This window comes from Copadichromis virginalis, linkage group LG18 (genome assembly GCF_057382275.1).
Source record: "Copadichromis virginalis isolate Kocher_CV1m ecotype Utaka linkage group LG18, C_Virginalis_male_GT1.1, whole genome shotgun sequence".
In the NCBI taxonomy this organism is placed as follows: domain Eukaryota; kingdom Metazoa; phylum Chordata; class Actinopteri; order Cichliformes; family Cichlidae; genus Copadichromis; species Copadichromis virginalis.
Window position 1 is genome coordinate 15,743,529 of NC_140635.1, and position 20,070 is coordinate 15,763,598.

A 20,070-nucleotide genomic window follows, 5' to 3' on the forward strand; every position below is an offset into this window, starting at 1 on the left:
GTGGGGTTTTGGTCTTGCAACTTCTGATTGGTGGAAACCCCCTGCATGTGAACGTGTGGTTAATTCTTCAAAAATATAAAAAATAATAATAATAAATTTAAAAAAAGAGCAAAAACAACAACCATTTTCAGCATGTTAATTAATGAAATTAAATATTTTTTTGCAATTTAATAGCTAACAAATTCATCTCATATATGGTGTCCAAAATGTCCCAAAATTGTGCAAACTGCACAACGCCTTATTTATTAAAAGTGCTGTCATTTTTCTCTGTTTCACTTTAGAAGCATACATCTTTGCACAGATGATATTTATATGTTGATTACTGATTTTCTGAACTAAAGCATATTTTAAGGTGTTATATGCTAAAAATGAGTTTGTAATTGCATAGAAATACTCATTTTTATTTTTATTCATTTTGGGCATGTCATTTTGAGATGGAAGCTCAGAAAGTCCTTTGGGTAGGAACAGGTTATTATATGGTCACTGTGTTTTATAGATGGCTCTTGACACTCACTGTTCTAACTATCTCCTGAGCTGCTCCATATTTATTGATGTTTTGAACCAAAAATTCCAAATCAGGATTCATCAGTCCATAAGCTCTATTGCCACTGAGGTTTTGTCCAGTTTGTGTGTAATTTGGCACACAGCAGGTTTTCTTTGCCACCCCTTCCTTAAGAATGGATTTTTGACAGCTACCCTTCCAATTTTCTCACATTTTTTAGGAACACACTGCACACCATGACAAGATATGGCAAGTTTGCCACTAAAAACTTTTTGGAATCATATAGTTTGTACAAAAATCATCTTTCATGTCAAACTGTGTTACCTCAACAAAAGAAATGATAACAAATTATGTGTTCTTGTAACTACTTGTATGAGCAAAGTACCTTAAATGAAAACATAGAGGGCATTCAATCCTAAATATATAAAGAAATGAGAGGTGACTCGAGACTTTTGCACCGTTATTATTATTTTTTGAATCCTTATATAAACAAAACATTTTTTGCAACTGTCAACTCATCCAGCTTGGAAATAAAAAGAGAAGAAAATAAATGACTAGAAGACACAGAATATTCATCAGAACTACAAGCCAACTTTATTTTTCCTTGTGACACACCATTGCCCTCAGGTAGTAGTCGTCTTTAAGTTTGGACTCTTGTAGGAGGCACTGGCTGATGAAACCTCTGGAGAAACTGGGGCTCTGCTGGTTCTTTTGGCTGACTTGTGCTTCCCCCTTGTGGTTTTTTTGAAGAGGTAAAAAAATGTTCATTAATCTTTGCTGGTGGTCGCTGACTGCATGCAGCTGAAGGATGAGATGGGCAAAGTGTTGCACACTGGCCACCCAGGTTTTGTTGCTCTTTGCCATCATTCCTGAAGGCACCACTTAAAAGTCTAGAAGTCTCACCGCTGCTCTTCCTTCTGCATGTCTGTGCAGGAGTTCTCCGAGTTTCAGACATGACTGAATTCTCAGACATCTTCCTCCTGCTATCAGCATATGACTGTGCTCTCGCTGATTCTAAACTGCCTTCACAGCTACTATCCTGCTGCCTGTTTTGAATACCTGATTTCCATTTCGCTGCCACAGATTGGTCAGTACTTTTGCTGCTGCAACTTCCTGCATTACAGAGACCGCTGGGAGCAGGAACAGGTGACGGGGTGATATTGATGTGTCTTGGCCTGTACGCAGGGCTGCTCTTTCTCTCCCTCTGCGGTGACCATTCACACTCTGTGCTTTGGCTGTGAATCCTGCAGTTTACTGATAAATGGGTTTTGTGAAGGGGTGAGTTTCTCTCAGATTTTACTTCAAAATTAGCCGTAGAATCTGGGGTCCTGCAGGAAAGACCAGCACTGTCTTGTTCTGGACAAAAACCGCACTGGTTATTATTTCTCATTATGTGGTCAGTGGTGAGGAGACCGTGTGTATGCCCAGATGTGTCAGCAGTGCTGCAGGTAGGTGTTTTGCTTGACTTATTAAAAGCTGATGTGACTCCATGCTGACCGTGAGTCCTGGATGTTGACATCTTAGAGAGACGGGGTCTAGCTGGAGGCCTGGGAATAGGAGGGGACAGAGGAGGAGGTGGATGCGGTCTTAGGACTGATGGAGGAGATAAAGTTTTCAGACTGTCTGAGCTTTGTGCTGCTGTCAGTCTGTGGAAAAGGAATCAGAAGTTCACGAATTAAGGGAATTTTCATTCACAATGACAACAAAAAGAAGCAGTTGAAGGTATTTTTTGAGATGGTGTTATAGGAAAAGCGTCATCGTGTTCACATTCAAAATATTTAATGGAATAAGAAGACAAAAACAAGCAATGAAAGTGAAGCAGCTATTTTAATATTAATTACATAGCTGTCACTAATAATAATGCATACTAACCTGAAACCTTTCTTTGCAGGCAAAGGGGACGAAGGTGGGAACAGAAAGGGGCTGAGCTCCAAATCCACTTGTATAGCTCCTCTAAGTTCTCTCAGGTCTACAAATATACAAACACAACATATCTGAGATATGAAATGGTCTCAAATATGATTAAAACTATTTTGAGATATTGTGATTATTAATTACAAACATTAAATTAAGTCATTAAGTTAATCCTAACTAATCCCTGAACGCCTCCTTGTACTCATGAACTACCTGTTAATCAGCAGAAGACAGACCCTGCATAGCTCAGTTTTACATTCATAAATATGTCTTGGAATCAGTTTCAAATTGTAAACTCAAATAAAGACATGTAACGCGTGTTGGACAAAATATTTTGCCAGCAGATGGCAGCAAATGCCAAAATTTGTGACTTAACCTGCAAGTGAAGGTTCAGATTTATGAAGTCCGCTGTGACACTTTTGTTTAATGTTTGCCTGCAAGAAACACAAAGCACAGGAGAAAAGAGAAACTTGAGAGCTCATGTAAACTGTGCAGTTCTACTCGTCATCGCAGCAGCATTTAGCATAATGCTGTGGCACCAAACTAGGACACACTGGAAAAATAGGATATAAATGTATTAAACATGCTTAAGATGAGGCTTTGGAAATAGCAAAGGAACAGGGAAGAGGATAAAACTAACAGCGGGAGGAGAAGGAAAGGAATGTGTGTATGTGTGTAACCGCTAAATGATTGAGCAGCAGTGTTCCATCATAATTTGGCTTCAAACATCGATATCCATAGCAAATGAAAACCATAGAGCTCTGTGTGTTTGTGTGTGTCTGAAACTCACAAAACCAAAGACCTGATTGCAAAATGTGTCTTAATGTGCATGTGTTTGTTACCAGAGACTGGCACAGCCTCCTTCTCGTTTTACAGCAACACAAATACTAAGAGTCTTTATAGACACCGCAGACTATTACACAAACACACATGCACGCGTGCGCACATGCACAAACACAGACATACCCACATAAACCCACAGGCCTGGAGACTGACAGATAAAGCACATACTCTGCCCTGTTCTCATAGTGGGATTCAAACCCAAACCTTCCAGTATTGTCTTTCAGAGCGACAGACAAAGTATGTGCGGTGCCACTGACAGAGAAGTGACTGAAATCTAAAACAACTCTAAAGCGCACGCACTCCAAAAATAGCCTGTGTGGTCCGTGTGGGGTTTGAACACATTACCACAGTGCAGACTTGGTGGTATTTTAGGAAAGGCTGTATGTTTTAGTGATTAATCTGATACATGAGAACCCAAATCCGCCTCTGCACGACACACATTTACGGCAACTTCCTCGGCAGCTTAATCCTTCTACAAAATCCAGCTCAAAGCGGTATGACAGCCATCTTTTCATAACCTGAGGTGGTGGTTCTCTAAGATGGCTCTGTCAAGCTTGATCAAGCTGGTCAAGCAGTAAAAAAATAAATAAATACTTTCAGCATCCTGATGGAACACCTTATATAAGTTGGTTTTATCAAGTCTCAGTCACACTAGAGTAAAAATAGGCCAGCAACCTCCTTGTGACTACGAAAAACTGGTTGTCACCTGGTGAATGCACTGAATTTTCTTCTCGTTTGGCAAAAACGAGAAGTTGCAGTGAACGCTTTCAACAGCAAGCCCATTGCACCTTTGACAACCTGTTTACAAGCAAGCGTTGGCCGACTCAAACTGAGTCGAGTAACTCTCTTACAAATTGGTGAAGCTTTGAAAATATCATTTTTATAAATGCAGACAGATTGACAATACATCGCATTCAATTTCAGTCAGTTTGGACTGATGAGCTCAACTCCAGTGCCACCTTTCTTTTTGCAATGGTGGGCTCAACTCAACTGGTTTTATTCTGGTTATAATCCTATATAAAAGCAAGTCTGTTCAGCACCTATGTTATTATACAGTTAAATAACTATCTTGCAGCAACTGCAACACCATTTGTGAAGGAATTCTTGAATTTGTCTTGCATATCTATGAGGCTCTGGCCAGACTGTAGCATTTGGTGGAGAAGCTACACCAGTTTAACCAGAACTGCATAGTTTAGATGTTTTCAGGATGACATATTAAGGTCATTTTTAATCACATTTTACACAGTATAACTTTTATAAAGTCAGTATTGTCAGAAATGCATCACCATACAGAAGTAATAATACTCTAGCTGTTGCACTGTGATGTGCTTGTTTATCTCTGAGATGGGACTATATTATGTTGATTTTAGAAGCCAGGTGTGTAGGGTGGGGTGTAAGGCAGCTTTGAGCTAGAGCAGGGCTGCTAGCAATTCAATAGAAAAAAACATGAATAAAACAAAGTAAAATAAAATGTAAGTTAAAAGCCAGCAGCACCTCTGATAGCACAAACAAAGATCAGTCCATCAGTTTAAATAAAGATCATATAAATCATGAAATCCCTGACAGACTCCAGTCCTATGACAGCAGTGAGTTAAAGCTGACTGCGATGTTTAGACTACATATCAGAGGCTCCACTGAGACGTACTCCTTTATTTATTATGAACAAATAAGTTTCAGTAACTTTGTGTAAAGCTCAAAGCGTAGCCAAAGTCAGACTGTGATGGAAGAGATCAGTGACCTAATAAGTAATAAAGCTGTGAAGAGAGTCATGATGATGATTCCGATTTACCAGTTAGTGTCCATAAAAGAAAAAGTTCACTTATTAACAGATTGTGTAAAATTGTGTGTAAACCTGTGCTTTACTTTAGAGTAAGGATGTTTTTGTTTTTTTTTACATATTTTCCGCAGCTCGAGTGTTTTATACTCAGTACACTCAAACAAGGATCAGTAGAGGTTTGTGTATACATGTGTGAGTTCCTCCTATCTACTGTCATTAAGAGTTGTTTGTTTGGTGCTGGTCCAAGTCACTATCTCTCCCTCCTGCTAAGAGAAAATGGGTCATTATGACTGTGTTTAGGACCATTTTATGATTGGCCGCTACATCCAGCACTAAAAAAAGCAACTAGCTCATACTGTAACAATCCCTATATGCCTGATATGCCTTTGTTTAATAGCTGTTTTAAAAACAATATAATTTAACTGCACTGAATAACTCTAAATCAATAGAAACCTCAGCTGTGCGTGGTAAAAAGCTTACTGGCTGACAGGCGTAGCATTTAGAACATGTGGTTGATTACGTAAACAAGAAAAAGCCCCCCCAAAAATGTAGAAATTAAAAGCAGCCCTTGGAACAAAACAGAGGTTAACAATTATGATCTAAAACTCTGACTTGAACATTCAAATGTTTTCCTGCTTAGCTCTGCCTCTCCATAACGTCTTCCAATTTGGAGCAGAATCTGAATTCCCCTTGAAAAACACACAGAAAGAGAATTGGTGATTTAAAGAAAAATATACACAAGTCTGTGAACTACTTCTAAATCTTCACTGTCGATTCCTTTATGACCGCCTCAGATGTGGTGAGATTGTAGAATTGTTAATAATCGAACAAGTCACACAGAAGATCCTGAGGCCAGTGTTGTTCCAAGATCTGAAGCGCTCACTCTTAATAAGGTAATGATGACTTGCACAATGTAAGGCCAACACGGTCCCCACATCTGTGACTGAACATGCACAGTGAGTTCATGCCAATCGCACATCAGACAGCAGACACTTGCTTAAGGAAACAATTTCCTTACTGGCACTGATTGCAATCTCTTTTAAATGAGATCTAAGAGAGACAAAGAAAAGTGGTTAAAATTAACTTCCCACCGTCAGGCTTTTAAAGCTAACACATGCTTGGGTCACGTTTCCTCTTTATCTTCACTCTCCTACACGGGGTTTTACTTTGTCAACAATAAAAAGCTCAATGAGGGTTTCAATATTGTGTACCTTTCCCGCTTTGTTTATCTTTTTAATGGCATCTTCGCCTCACAGGAACGTTTAAGTAATTTAAGAAGCTGTTTGCGCTTCAGGCACAACAACACTTCATCCACTGCTGGGTCCTTGAAAACATGCAGTGAACTTGAGTGTCTGTTCTTTGCTTAGGTTTCTAATATTTCCAAGAGAAGCTCTTGGCAATGCAACACTTGTAGATGGTCAGACACAAAAAGAGTGTACAGAGAGATAACTTCAACATCTGGGCAGCAGAGAAGTCCTACATCTGGCTAAACTCACTCTGTTTCTGTGATAACGTACATGTGTAGTTAGATCGAGTGTGTGTGTGTGTGAAAATGTCTTTATATGCCATTTGATTGATTGGGAGGAGATTGATCTTACTCTTGGCTGGAAAAATGGAAAATACAAGTTCAGACTGAGGCTTTGCAGGCTTTTGTGAGCGTGCATGCATGCTGATTTGTGAAAATTTTCGCCCTGGCTGGGCTTCACCGCCAAAAAGAGAATTAGCAGGACTGCCTAAGGGACTGAAACTAAGAGGGAAAAACATATCTTTTGTCTTTCAGACTAAAAATATGCTGACGCACGAGGAAGTCAGTGTAATGGAAACGATGAACATGCATCAAACAACTCAAGCTCGAAAAATGCTAAATGCTAAAAATGCTATTTTGTATGTAGTTTCTTTCTCTGTAGCTGAAGAAACTTTGGATGAAGGTAAACTCTCAGTTTGGGGATTAAGAGGAAAAATTACACCTGAAGAAAAACCCTACTCTACAGATTATGCTACATATTGATAAAGCACATATTATTCAGGCCTCACAGTCCTTCACGATGCTCATAATTCATGGATTGTTTTGATGTGTAAAATTCACAGCTGTTTTGGTGCAGTCACCTGTAAATAACTGTAGGATTTTCATCAGTGTTGCACTGGCAACTAACAAAAAAAAAGGTTGAGTAAGCATTCATTTGATAGGTGGCTGTTCCATCCTGATCTTCTTACCTTTATATGCTTCACCAGTCTGGTCAGTTCTTCACATTCCCCTATTAGGAGAGCTCTGCATGGATGGATAGACAGACAGACTGACAGATAAATATCAGTTTCAATAGGATGGAAAACACAGGCAGCGACAACAGAATAGGTGCATTGCTCAGACTTTATCCTCTGCAGTTTTCATACGGTACAGAGGAAACAGTGTCCTATTTTTCTTTTCCCTCCCTATCTTTGCCCTTCTCCAGTTACATAACCGTAGTAGCTTTTATTCACTTCTTTCAAATGAAAAAGAATCTTCTGCTGGCTCTGGTCGGGTCTGGGATCCATTTATTGACAATGGGGCCTTTTGTTCTGGTCTAGGCAGGAAATGGGAGAAAGAGAGAGAGGGAGGGAGGCGTTTTTCTAAGGTAGCTCCAGCGACTGCTTTGCCCCGTGGGCCTCAGAGCGAGGGGTGAAGGAAGAAACGGAGGGATGGAGCGTGAAGGAGGCAGGGCAATGACAAAAGCCACAGAGGAAGGCTGAGGGGGAAATTAAGGGGAAAATGAGAGGGCTCAGAGAAACTCTGACTTTCAGAGTTACAAAGACCAAATATGAATGAGTCAGTCACAAAAAAAATTATATGCAAGATGTGTCGCTGCTAGACTGTATTACAAAAACCAGGACAAGAGTTCATTCTTTAACTATTGTACCAGTGTGAACTGTGCTCTTTCCCAGTTTGGACCGCATGTATGCCCTTACGTTATTCCACTAAGTTGGGTGTGTATAGATGGTGCACTACAGGGTCATATATAAGGAGGTACGGAAAAAGATTTTAGGGGTCACAATAAACAAACAGCTGTTTGTTTATTGTGAAATCAAACCAGTCTGTATGCTCTAGAGCATACAGACTGGTTTGATTTCACAGAAGACTGATCGATACAACCGGTGCTTTCTCCGAACAGCACAATCCAAATAACAATATGTTGTATTGATACAAAAAAGTAATGAATGACAACACTGAAAGTGTTTTAAGTACAATAATAAAGGTTCTTTAAAGGAAGGTGTGATAATGTATTTGCTTATTAAAATCTGGATGTATTAGGGCGATACTGCCGGATTTGTAAATAAATTCTAATCATTCGACCCTGAAGGGCAGACTTTGTGGATTCACAGCAAGCACTGAGCCTCTTTTAAAAAAATCATTTCACTAGCATTAAAAGATTTTCTGTTCTTTTGTTTTTCTTTTAGCTCTGTAACTTTGAGAACGTGTGACATCAATGTTGCTTACTTACACATACCACAGATACCCAGCAATAGCGTTGTTTCGAGCCTCAAGTTTCAGGTTTTGATGCCTTGCCCTCAGCTTCTTAGCTTTAACAGACTATCACTATCTATCTGCTATTTGGTGCCAAGTATGGTGAAGACTGCTGCAGCTTCAGACAACAACCACATGTGAACACTTCAAATGACCCACAAACAGAAAAGCTGAGGGATTTAAAAACTTAACAAATAAAAGTCTGAAAGTAGTACAGATATGTACATTCAGATGATAATATTCCCTTTGGTACAAATGACCCAGTTCAAAGTTGATTCAAATACTTAACAAAAATTTTTTAAGGCTTTTGAAATCCTTAACATGGCTCAAACTCACCTGAGTCGATCAACCACTTGGTCTATCTCGGTGACATTAAGCTTTCCTCTCACCGCTTCGATCTCATCTTCAGCTCTGGACTGGACTGAGCAGCGGGAGTCCGGCCTAAAGAGGGACAGGTTGGAATTGAAGACAGAAGATTACAAGACTTTATCAAGTTCTGCATAATCTCAGTAAATTAAGCAAGCCTGGGCTCTTGCTAACCTGCTTCCACTGTCAGTATCTTTAGGGTTGGTGCAATTAGTATGACATCTGTCTCGGTGGCCGAGGGCGTAGTTTAGAGTCTCAGGTTTGTACCGATGCAGGAGCTCCTCAACATCTCTAATACAAAAGAGCCACAGATTGAGCTTTTGCTTTTCTGCAGTTTTCCACAGTGCTTTAATCCTTTGCATTGCCTAAAAGAGGTTGAAACTGTATCCAAGCGCTTTGCACTTTTTCATAGGATCTGCTAATGATTTCAGCGGCATGACAGCTACACTGCAGTAATACTGGTTGGAAAAGTGAGAAAAGTTGTGGTAGAATGTGCTGTTTGGTGTTAAGAATATAATGAAGCATAAGCATAAGTTCAGTAAGAAAGATCTGTAAGCACTCATCTGCACTGGTGGTTTTTGCCTGCCAGTCTATTCTTTGTATCAGTCCCACTTTCACAGGCTCTCAAAACTCAATGCTGACATCACTGTTCTAGTCCAATCATCTTCTTGCCTGTCAGCTTCAACCCAATCAGCTTCCAATCTGTTTAATTTAAACCTCAGTGCTCTTCTGTCATTCTCTCTTTCAGACTTTCATTCACGCAACCCACTTCTTCCCCATCTCCACAGCACCCGAGTCACTCAGGGCGCCATCCAAGCCTTCATCTTCATCTTCACCATCACCGCCCTCCAGGGGTCCTGCCCTACTTCCTGTCACTGGTGGGACGCTGTTCTGCTACGATGGGTTTTTGAAATCTAATTGCCAAATAGCTTAACTGAATTCTGTATATCAATAAATCATGTTCTGCTATTCCAAATGGTCTCTTCTTATTGAATTACATTTTTAAAACGTGTCCACAAGTTATCTTTAAAAAGCATGTATATCTCAAAGCAGAAAAGTTATACAGCAGCAGCATTAAATCTTCTTCACTCATGGAGAAAGCCAAACCACAGGGGCAGCTGCAGGTGAGGTAGCTCTCTGCCTGGTCCATTCTGCTTAATTTCACAGTCACTGCGCAATAGAAAATGCATGTTTTTATGCGAATCTGGCAACGATATGCATCTATGTGTGTTTGTGTATGTGTAAGAGACTGAATGGTAGGAACATCAGGACCACACAGGAGGAAGCCTACAAGATAAATCAGTCAGCTTTACAAGGCACACACCCACCCCCACCGCCTCATACAAACGACTTAAACACAGAAAAATGCAGCACCGACTGCATCAACAACTATTGCTGAAACCAGTCCTGTCAGGTAAATGTCTAGTAAACCTTTTTTTTTTTAAAGGTACAAATACTTTGTATGAGAGGTCCACACCTTGATGTATGTATTCTCAATTTTAACGCCAACAGAGCATATTAAATTAAACAGATGGTTGTCGAGCTCTACAGTGAAAGTGGCATCAGCGAGAAGTGTGTGTTAGGCTTATTCCTGAAAGCCATTCAGCCGATATGCACTTGGGACTTAGCCTAATTGAACGTTCAAAGACCTGGATCACACACACAGTACCATGCATCAAGGTCAACAACTACACTAAGCCAACTTCAAAGAGAAAAGGTGATTTGCACTGGCACAGTCTGCGTGGCACCAATGCCTTTTTTTGGCACTATTCCCTCCCAGCCAATAACAACAGGCTTGTTTCTCGGTCTGAATGGTACTTTTTATAATCCATTTACATCCAAACTAGAGCACTTTACAAGAGTGACTTGTGTTTTGCAAGTGAGCGAGGCTTCAGTTTGTGTCTTGCTCAGTGACACGTTAATAAGACACTCTGCTGTTCTGGGCATCAGACCTGTAGCCTTATGGATATTGGATTGTCAGCTTAAACATCAGGCCTTGCTACCATCTGTAGAAAAAAATCCCTTTAAGATTGCTTCAAAATAAATCCCTGTCAACTGAGCTGTCATAACACGCACCAGTGTAACATTTTATATTTTTTTTGATCCACGAACTAGATTCAGTAGGAGACTGTGGAGAAAGAAGTCTTAAATAAAAAAATAAAAAAAAAACAGCCAGTCAGTGGAGGGCAGTGCTGGTCTGTTGGTTAACTTTGATCAAGACTGAAATATTTCTCAACTAATAGATGAATGAATTCGAGCATGGTGCTGTAATAGGATGTCACAGCTGCGACAGTTAGTCAGTTTGTGAAATATCTTCCCTCCTAGATATTCCACCATCAACTGTAAGTGGTATTACAGCAAAGTGGAAGCGTTTAGGAGCCACAGCAACTCGCCCATGAAGTGAATGACCATGTAAAGTTGCAGAGCGGGGTCGCTGAGTCCTGAGGTGCATAGTGCGTAAAAGTCGCCAACTCGCTGCTGACTCTGTAACTGCAGAGCTCTGAACCTCCTCTGGATCTAACATCAGCACAGTGTGCTGGATCTAACATGTGCTGGAAGCACACAAACTTTCAGTACACAAACTGTGCTGGAAGCCTCATGGCACTGGTTTCTAGGCTTTACATTACCAAGCACAATGTTAGCATTGAAATGGAGTGGTGTGAAGGATGCGGCCACTGAGCTTGAGAGCAGTGGAAATGTGTTCTGTGAAGTGGTGAAATCACACATTTCTATCAGCCAGCATGTAATGCCAAAAAAAACTTTACCTGCCTGACTGTAAAGTTTGGTGGAGAAGGAGTGGGTTTAATACATCTTTAATTGGGTTGTTTTTCTGGAGCTGCGCTGAGGCCCTTTTTAATGCTTCAGACATCTTGGACAATTCTATGCTTCCATCTTTAACAGTTTGGGAAAGGCCATTTTCTGCCCCTGCATGCTCCAGTGCACAAAGTAACATCCATAGTTGGATGAGTTTTGTGTAGAAGAACGTGATTGGCCTGCACAGAGCCCTGACCTCAATCCTAGCAAGCACCTTTAGGATGAACTGGAACCAAGACTGAACCAGGCTGTGGTGAACAGTACTTTTCTGGATAAAAAATGGCAAGAACTCAGACACATTCCAAAATCTCAATGAAAACCTTCTCAGAAGAGTGGAAGGTGTTATAGCAGCAACAGGGAGACCAAAGCCATATTAATGCCTTTGGATTAACAACTGGTTGTAAAAACTCCTGTAGGTTAGATGTGTAGGTGGCCCAGTACTTTGACCATATAGTGTAGACTTTATACGGAGTTTAATTCGTCTAATCAAATACCTGCAAATTATTCAACTTCTTGTGTATGTCAACTGTGTGCCAATCACACATAGACAGCAAAGAGGTGATAAAACATTTCCATGGTGCAATTTTAACTACTAAACACACAAAATAAGGACTTTTCTAACATTTATTTCTTTGGGTTTGGGAAATGTCAGTCTTTATGGCATTTTTACCATTTGAAAGACATGATTAATAAAACAAACAAACAAACAAACAAACAATATTAGATCAACCCGTAATTTATACCCACAAATAGCTCAAACGCAAATAACTACATTTAAAAAGACAAAAAAACAAGGACAACCTGATTGCCACTCATTCTGCGCTGTTAGTGAAGACTGGATGGCAATCAGGTTGGACTTTGGTGATACTTATACTGTAAACAGGGCAGGCCTTTGCTGGTGTCTTTCTTAAGGTGTCTTTATGGTTCTTTTTTAATTACCACATCACTTATTTAAAGTAAACTTCTTAAACTTCTTAATCCTTTCATCAAGTCCAATTTAAAGCCTAAATTTCTGATTATTGGCTTTTCACGACTTTTTAAAGGTCCACAGAAACCCACAGAATAAAAAGCTGCCTCCAGCCTACAACAGCCTGCACAAATTGACAGGCAATAAATGGTAAGCCACAAAGCGGAGTGCAATCCATCTTATGTCCTAAAAGGCCTCAGCAAAACCAGAGAAGTCATGCGGCAGCATTCCTGGCTGCAAACTGCAAGTTGTTGGGGTAGTTGCTACCTTAAACATACATAGTCTCAGTCTCTCACACACACCTCCTCACAAAGGCATTATGTCTTAATGTGAGAATGCAGGGCAGTGCTGGTAACCAATATTGCTCTGCCAATGGTTTTATGACATTCTCCAGAGTATTTTAATCCATGTCATTAAATTGCCAGTTGTTACAAGCTTATCTCTGACCTGCATTATACGATTAGCTGTAAAACATTTTTAAAAAAGATGAAAAAACAGGAATTAGGAAGTTTTATTACTACTTCTTGAGACGCTTATAACTCCCTGATGACATATAAAGCAGATATAGAGTACTAAGTCTCAAAGCTGTCTCCCTGAGTGCCCTTCACTGGATCTCAATCAGCCTTTCTTTTCCTTCAAAGTTGTTGCAATTCTATACTAACTTTTCACAAGATTTTGAAGATGAGTATTTGGCTCCCATTTAAAGTAAAACATATCTGCAATTCGACAGAGCTTGCACTGAGTGCGAGTCTAGTGTTTGCAGTCATCTATCACTGTGTCTCGCTCCTATAATTGTCCTATTGTTCCTCAATTCCCACACCAGTTCCCGTCTCCAAAAACCGTTGTCCTTCTGCTTTCCCATGCCATTTGTAACCGACATGGGAGCACAAAATAGCATTTTATGGTACTTTTTGTCAGGAGACCATGGTCTTAACTTATCTGATCAGCCCACCTAATGGCTGGTGAACAAAGGAAAGACATGAATGATCAGGGGAAAGAAAGAAATGTATAAAATGGGCATAAAAAGTCAGGATAAAAAAAACAAACTAATAAAGCTTTTAATTTCTTAAGAAAATGTTCAATGTATTGTCACTTAGTCCTGGGACAGACTGGTGACCTGACCAGGGTGTACCCTCACATCTCACCATATGATAGATGGGACAGGCTCTAGTTAGAGTGGATAGATGGTAACATTATCAAGATAACAAATTAAGTTATTCTCCAAACTTTGAAGTGCATTTCAAGGCTGTAGCAGAGACTGATGAATAAAAGCGCCATAACTAGTTCATTAAGCATGTCCAGCAGTGTTGATCTGAGTATGTGAGATGTTCCACCTACCTTCCTGCCCTGCTGGCTTTCTCTCCGAGAGTCTGTAGTAACATCTTGACCTCAGCTCTCAAAAGCTCTTTCACAGCAGGGGGGTCAACTAGAGGGGCACTCTGCAGACATGGGAGCGGGGTCCCCGCCCCACCGCCGTGCTTTCCACTTCGCTGGTTCTCCTGCCACATCTTGTGCCACATCTCTGCCTGCAAAAGGTACCACAGTGAGACAAGTGTTTAAAAGTCCCACATTTACTCATATCTACATGGAAATGTAATTGGTGCAAAATACAAGTGTGCAGGGAAAATTACCATGAGAATTATGAAACGCCCATCGGCCTATTTTGTTACCACTGTGCACAAGTTAGTAAATCAATTTCATTTGGAAACAACAGGTTTGTGCAATCTGTTTACAATCTGCATACTGCAACACGCCCACGCCCACCTGGAGGTGAAGCAGAGAAAGTGATGACAATGATGTAAGACAGAAGCCTGCATGGCTAATAGGCTGGAAAGCAGGGGAAAACTGAAATAACAGAGGCTCACAAGCGGCAGAATTCAAAAAAGGTTGGACATGAAAGTTGAAATGAAAAAGACCACTAAAAAAAAAAACATGTGGAGGGAAAAAAATCCAAGTGAAAAATCCTAATTTTCAATGAAAGCTATTGTAATTATTATTATTATTATTATTAATATTATTATTATTATTATTATTATTATTAATATTATTATTATTATTATTATTATTAATATTGTTATTATTATTATTAGTAGTAGTAGTAGTTGTTGTAGTGGTAGTAGTGAATTTAAAGACTTGTGTTTAAATTACCTTAATTTGTTCTTAGGTCAAATTCAGGTAGGATAATACTGATAAATCACATTTAAGCATGAAATATTCATACACACAATTTATCCACAGATTTGTAAATGGGCTGGTTATTAGTTGAGTCCACATGGAGTATGCTCCAGATACTGACTTCGTTGGCAAGCTTCCTGCCTAAAGATGACAGGAAGGCAATTATTTTAAAAATAACAGTTATTTCAGGTCAGCAATATGAAAACAATGTGTGAAAAAGATAAACTGTGAGAAGAGTAACCCATAATTCTATACTGCTTCATATGAAAATGACAGCATAGCGTTTGTATTCATAGAACTATTAAGATTGAAAGCAGTGGTTAACAAATACAAAAAATATCCTGCTAGTTACTTTAAAGGTAATCTACTAGTATTTACTCAATGTAAGGATACAAGTAGTTTCCCTCACAGTGACTCAGAAGTTCTACACTGAAAAAAGAATCTGTTAAACTGAGGGACAGATAAATATTTCCACTGACAGTGCAAATACTAAATACTACAAGGAGCAGACATTTTCTTGGCTGTCACTGATGCAAGAAGAGCTTGTTTACTGTAAACTGTTGTGCACAGTTGACAGTCTTCTTGGAACAGGAAGAAATACAACTTCTACATCCACAGGGACAAAGGAGAAAGAAAATCGATATAAATCTGAAAACGACATACACCGTTAGCATGCTTTCACACCACACTGGCTACTATATGTCTTGGGCTGAAAATTAGACAAACACCTCTGTTCATTTTGAGGCCAAGAACCTTTTTATTCTTTGTAGCGCGTGTGAATGCTCATGCCTCAGTGAAGTCTGGATCCCATTAGCACCTCGACACCTGTTGCTTGCCAATCATTTATGTCATGATGCAAAGACTTTACTTCAAAAGAAGGATATTAAACATAGCACTTCTGGTCTTTGCATGTGTATGTGTGTGTGTGCACATCCTCTCGTAACGCCAGCATTTACACCCTATCATGGTGAACACATACAAACACACTAACTTCCGCCATGTGCCTTTAGGCGTTGAGGTGTTTATATTAAAGGATTCATGGCTCACTGGCTAATGAGTTGTTCCTGGATGTTTTTCCCTTTTTCCTCAGCAGTAAGCCAATCTCATCCAAATGCTATTTCAAGGGAACACCGGTGAAACGTTTCAGTTTTGCTGAACTACTTAAATTGGGTTTTTGAAAATATTTAACTTTGGGGATGAAAGAGAGAAAGACAGAGTGAAAGTGAGAGTTCAGGGAGAGATCGGGCCTTATAGGGAGAGTCTAATATTTTCTCTGATCCTGCCGCCTTAGACAATGAGGGCCTTGATGGAGAGAGGAATGGCAGCGCTGAGGAATGGAGGGGACACCTGCAGATCTGCTATTACTTTTCACAGTGGCTCACTGAGGAATGGAAGTCATTATGTGGCTGCAAGAGAAACATAGACAGAAAAGAGAAAGAAAAGACATACAGAGAGCCGTGGAGAGAAAAATGAAAGTGATCCATCCTAAAGTAAATGTAAAGACTGAATCAAAACCTGAATGTACTTGTGTGACAGTCAGATAAGGCCCTCTCTGCTCTATTTTTCCTGAATAATTCTCAGAGCTTTTAGCCTCAAGTCTGTTATTCCACCTGGAGGCTTTACAGTCAGACACACTGAACTGTAGATGAAGAAATGTCAGAGCAATACTCAAAGTCACACACACATACACGTGCAAGGGTACAGGCGCACAATCAAAGCTGACGCACACATACACACAGTCGAGTCAAATTATATGTAGCTAACAGTCTTATCAACAGTTGAGGATTAGCCTCTTTAACCCTGTTATACCGACCCCCTGAGTGACTCAGCTTACTGAGCTTCTTTCTGTGTGTATATAGTGTGTGCGGGGTTGTGCATATGCTGAATTATTTTGCAGTAGTGAGAAGGAGTACCTGCATGCCGTACAGTTGTCGTGTGGATTTCACATAGAAACTGCTACAAATATTATATGTGGTAAGAATCTACATGGCAGGCCTCTAGAGCCGAGTTAAAGCACATCCAGGTGGTTTCCTTTTCTTTTTTTTGTGTGAGCAGTGACTGAACCATTGGGGCACGGCATGGAAAGGAGGGCTGACCAACACATGGAAAGATTTTAGTACTAAACAAGCAGAAGAAAGAAGCTGGTAAAGAGTGAATGGTCTGCATTTAGTAGTGGCTTTTAACCTCAGAGGCTCTACAAAGCATTTGCAGTGTTTCTCATTCATTCATTAACACACACCAAATGCTGCCACTGCAAGGTGTTTGGCTTCACTGTCTTGCTCAGTTACACCTCAGAAACTGGAGGAGTCCAGACAATAAACAGCCAAGCACGAGAAATTTCTGTTCCTCAGAAGGTGGTGAAAAGAAAGCCTACAAACTTGATCTTAAGTGCAGAAGCACAACTGTCTGTCTGAGGTCTGTCATTTGAGTGTTTCAGCTTTCACTTATTTCTTTAGTCAGCTGATCATAGATTCATTAGAAATTATCTTTTACAGTTCTTTATTTTTCTTTATTGAGGTGTTTGGTTGCTTTTTATGGAAAAAGAAAACATATGATGCCCTGACTTTGCACTTTTTTTTGGAAGGTACATTTGACTGATCCCTTATTTCCCAAGCGTCGCCACAGTGGATGGATCCACGAGTTGATTTGACACAGGTTTTATCCATCTCACGGAGTGCACTGCTGTCTCTAATCAGGGGTCTACATGTCTGAGGCAAAAATGCCCACAGAGCCAGATGCACTTATTAGAAAAAAATGCTTTTTAAGAATTCATTATTTGAGAAAGAAAAAAGGACAGACAATAGAAATATGTTTTACCACAGCTTTGGTTCAGTGGTTGTATCACATCAAGCCACAGTATGAAAGCTGGAATAAGATATTTCAATTTGAATGAATATATAATTACATTTCTCAGTTCTTCACAGTTTTTTATTAATGAGTATCAGGAAGTCACAGTTTCTTCCCTGACATGTTTCACTTTGACTCTTCTCAAAACTTTTCCTCTTTTAATGAACATTTTCACCTCAGTCTTGATTTTAAATGTGCTTGTTTAATGAGTTGTGAGCCATTTCAAGTCCCTGTAGGTCTGAGAGTTTAGCTGCTCTGGAATAAATATTGAAGTCTGTCTGGCTCACATTTGGATCTCATTGTGGCGCCGTGCCAGCTAACCCACATTTCACTTTTATTATGGAGTCTGGGAATTGTAAGTAATGAATATATGCAGCAAAACTAACCTACTTACACAGCCTTAAACCAGAGTCCTTAAATTGTTTGGCTAGGAATGCTTAGCTGAGCAATGTTTTGATTTGCTTCTGCCCAAAAGGAAATTCTTGCAGAAGTTGTGGTAGTACTTTTGTTAAATCCTGCTAGAAACAGACCCAGCGTGAATTCCTCAAAGAAATAAAACCATATGAATGATGAAACAATCTGCTGACTGTGAAGAGGGACCTTTCAACTTACAAACCAGGTGTTGTGGTACTGTATGCAGACAGAAGACATCAAACACTGGAGTTATAAAACTTCTCTCACCTCAGTGTGCATGTCCATGTACACATCTACCAAGGAATGGCCCAGTGCGGTGTAGATCTTTGGCAGCTCTGACTCAGAAATATGTTCAGCGATCAGGCCCCATAGGGACTGGCCAGGGCCCCAGACCTGGCTTTCATCAGGTGACTGCATGTGAATGGCAATCTAAGAGTGAAGAATACAAATTATTGTGGAACATAACAACATACAGCCCTGCGACAGACTGGCGACCTGTCCAGGGTGTACCCCGCCTCTCGCCCTATGACAGCTGGGATGGGCTCCAGCGCCCCCCGCGACCCTGAAAAGGATAAGCGGAAGCGAATGGATGGATGGATGGATAACAACATACACTGGTGTGAAAAGGTATTTGCCCCCTTCCTGATTTCTTTTATACCCCCCATATTTAAATGTTCCAAGTAACCAATGTATATAATAAATTTATTTATACATATATATGGTCCAGGTATTGACTACAACACTTTGTCCTGCTGCATAACAAACTGATGGTCAACATGGACTTTCTGGTAGAACGCAGAATTCATGGTTCCATCATTTATAGCAAGTCGTCCAGCTCCTGAAGCAGCAAAGCAGCCGCAGTCATGATACTACCACCGTCATGTCTGGCTGTTGGTATGACGCTCTCTTTATGAAATGCTGTGTTAGTTTTACGCCAGATGTAACAGGACTTAAACCTTCCAAAAGGCTCGTCAGTCCACGGAACATTTTCCTCAAACACTTGGGAATCATCAAGATGGTTTTTTTGCAAATGTGAGATGAGACATCAGCAGCATTTTTGCTCAGTCGTTTTCTTACTGTTGAATCATGAACTCTGACGTTTACTGAGGCAAATAAGGCCTGCGGTTATCCAGATATTGTTCTGGGTTCTTTTGTTTGAATTACTGACAGACTCTTTGAGTAATTTTGGTAGACGGGCCACTTCTGGGAAGGTTTATCATTGTTTTCTTCATTTGTGAATAATGCTCTCAGCGTGAATCCCAAAGCCTTAGAAATTCCTTTGTAACCCGTTCCAGGCTGATAGATGTCAATGACTTTGTTTCTCAGCTGTTTCTTGAGGATTGGAGTTGGACACCCCTGCTTTAGATCGTGACATGATGTGCAGCTTTTTGCGCTCTTTTTGCCTACTTCACTTTGTTAGAAGCTTCTATTTAAGTAATTTCTAGTAGTTTATAAGTAGGAGGGGAATGGAGTAGAAGAATCAAACTGGGTAATAAGCTAAAACTTCAGGCTACACCTTTCTGGCCAAATATTTGCAGTCTTTTGTTGCTTGTTGTTTTCATTTTCATAAATAACACCAAAAAATAAAATAAAATAAAAACCGTTATGTAATTAACGTCAGCAGTACTACACAGTATTTTCTTTCCTGGTAAATGGTGCTGCCATGTTTCAAACCAAACGGGCCTGCTGACTTAATAAACTTTAGCCGCACTACTGAAAATGAGTGACAGGAGCAGAAAGTAGGAGCTCGTTTAAACCGATGTAATGTAAGTTTAACACTAAACGATACAAAACACGCTGTGTGAAACCTACTTACCAAATGTGTTTTAAAAAACACTGTAGCCAAAGAGGAAGAGAGGCTCACCTTTTCGATGTTTGATGGGCGTTGAGCTTGCGAGACTATGGTATCTAAGGATAACAATTGAGTTGCTAGGGAGAGATATCGCGAGATT

General features: G+C 40.0%; 1 protein-coding gene across 3 annotated transcripts; it reads right to left on the bottom strand.

The window, feature by feature from the left end:
• Positions 1-1,075: 1,075 nt before the first annotated feature.
• Positions 1,076-20,067, bottom strand: ccdc24 (coiled-coil domain containing 24). 3 transcript variants are annotated; one of them, XM_085439018.1, is made up of 9 exons: positions 19,983-20,067; positions 18,386-18,547; positions 14,021-14,208; positions 9,076-9,192; positions 8,872-8,976; positions 7,251-7,305; positions 2,793-2,850; positions 2,375-2,471; positions 1,076-2,148 (listed from the first exon to the last, which is right to left on the bottom strand). In XM_085439018.1, the coding sequence occupies exons 2-9, from the start codon at positions 18,533-18,535 to the stop codon at positions 1,143-1,145; spliced, it is 1,776 nt and encodes a 591-aa protein (XP_085295144.1). In that variant the 5' UTR covers positions 18,536-18,547; positions 19,983-20,067; the 3' UTR covers positions 1,076-1,142. The 3 variants fall into 3 exon arrangements, with proteins under 3 accessions (XP_085295144.1, XP_085295146.1, XP_085295145.1); XM_085439020.1 differs by having other exon boundaries at positions 19,935-20,016; XM_085439019.1 differs by lacking the exon at positions 9,076-9,192.
• Positions 20,068-20,070: the final 3 nt, after the last annotated feature.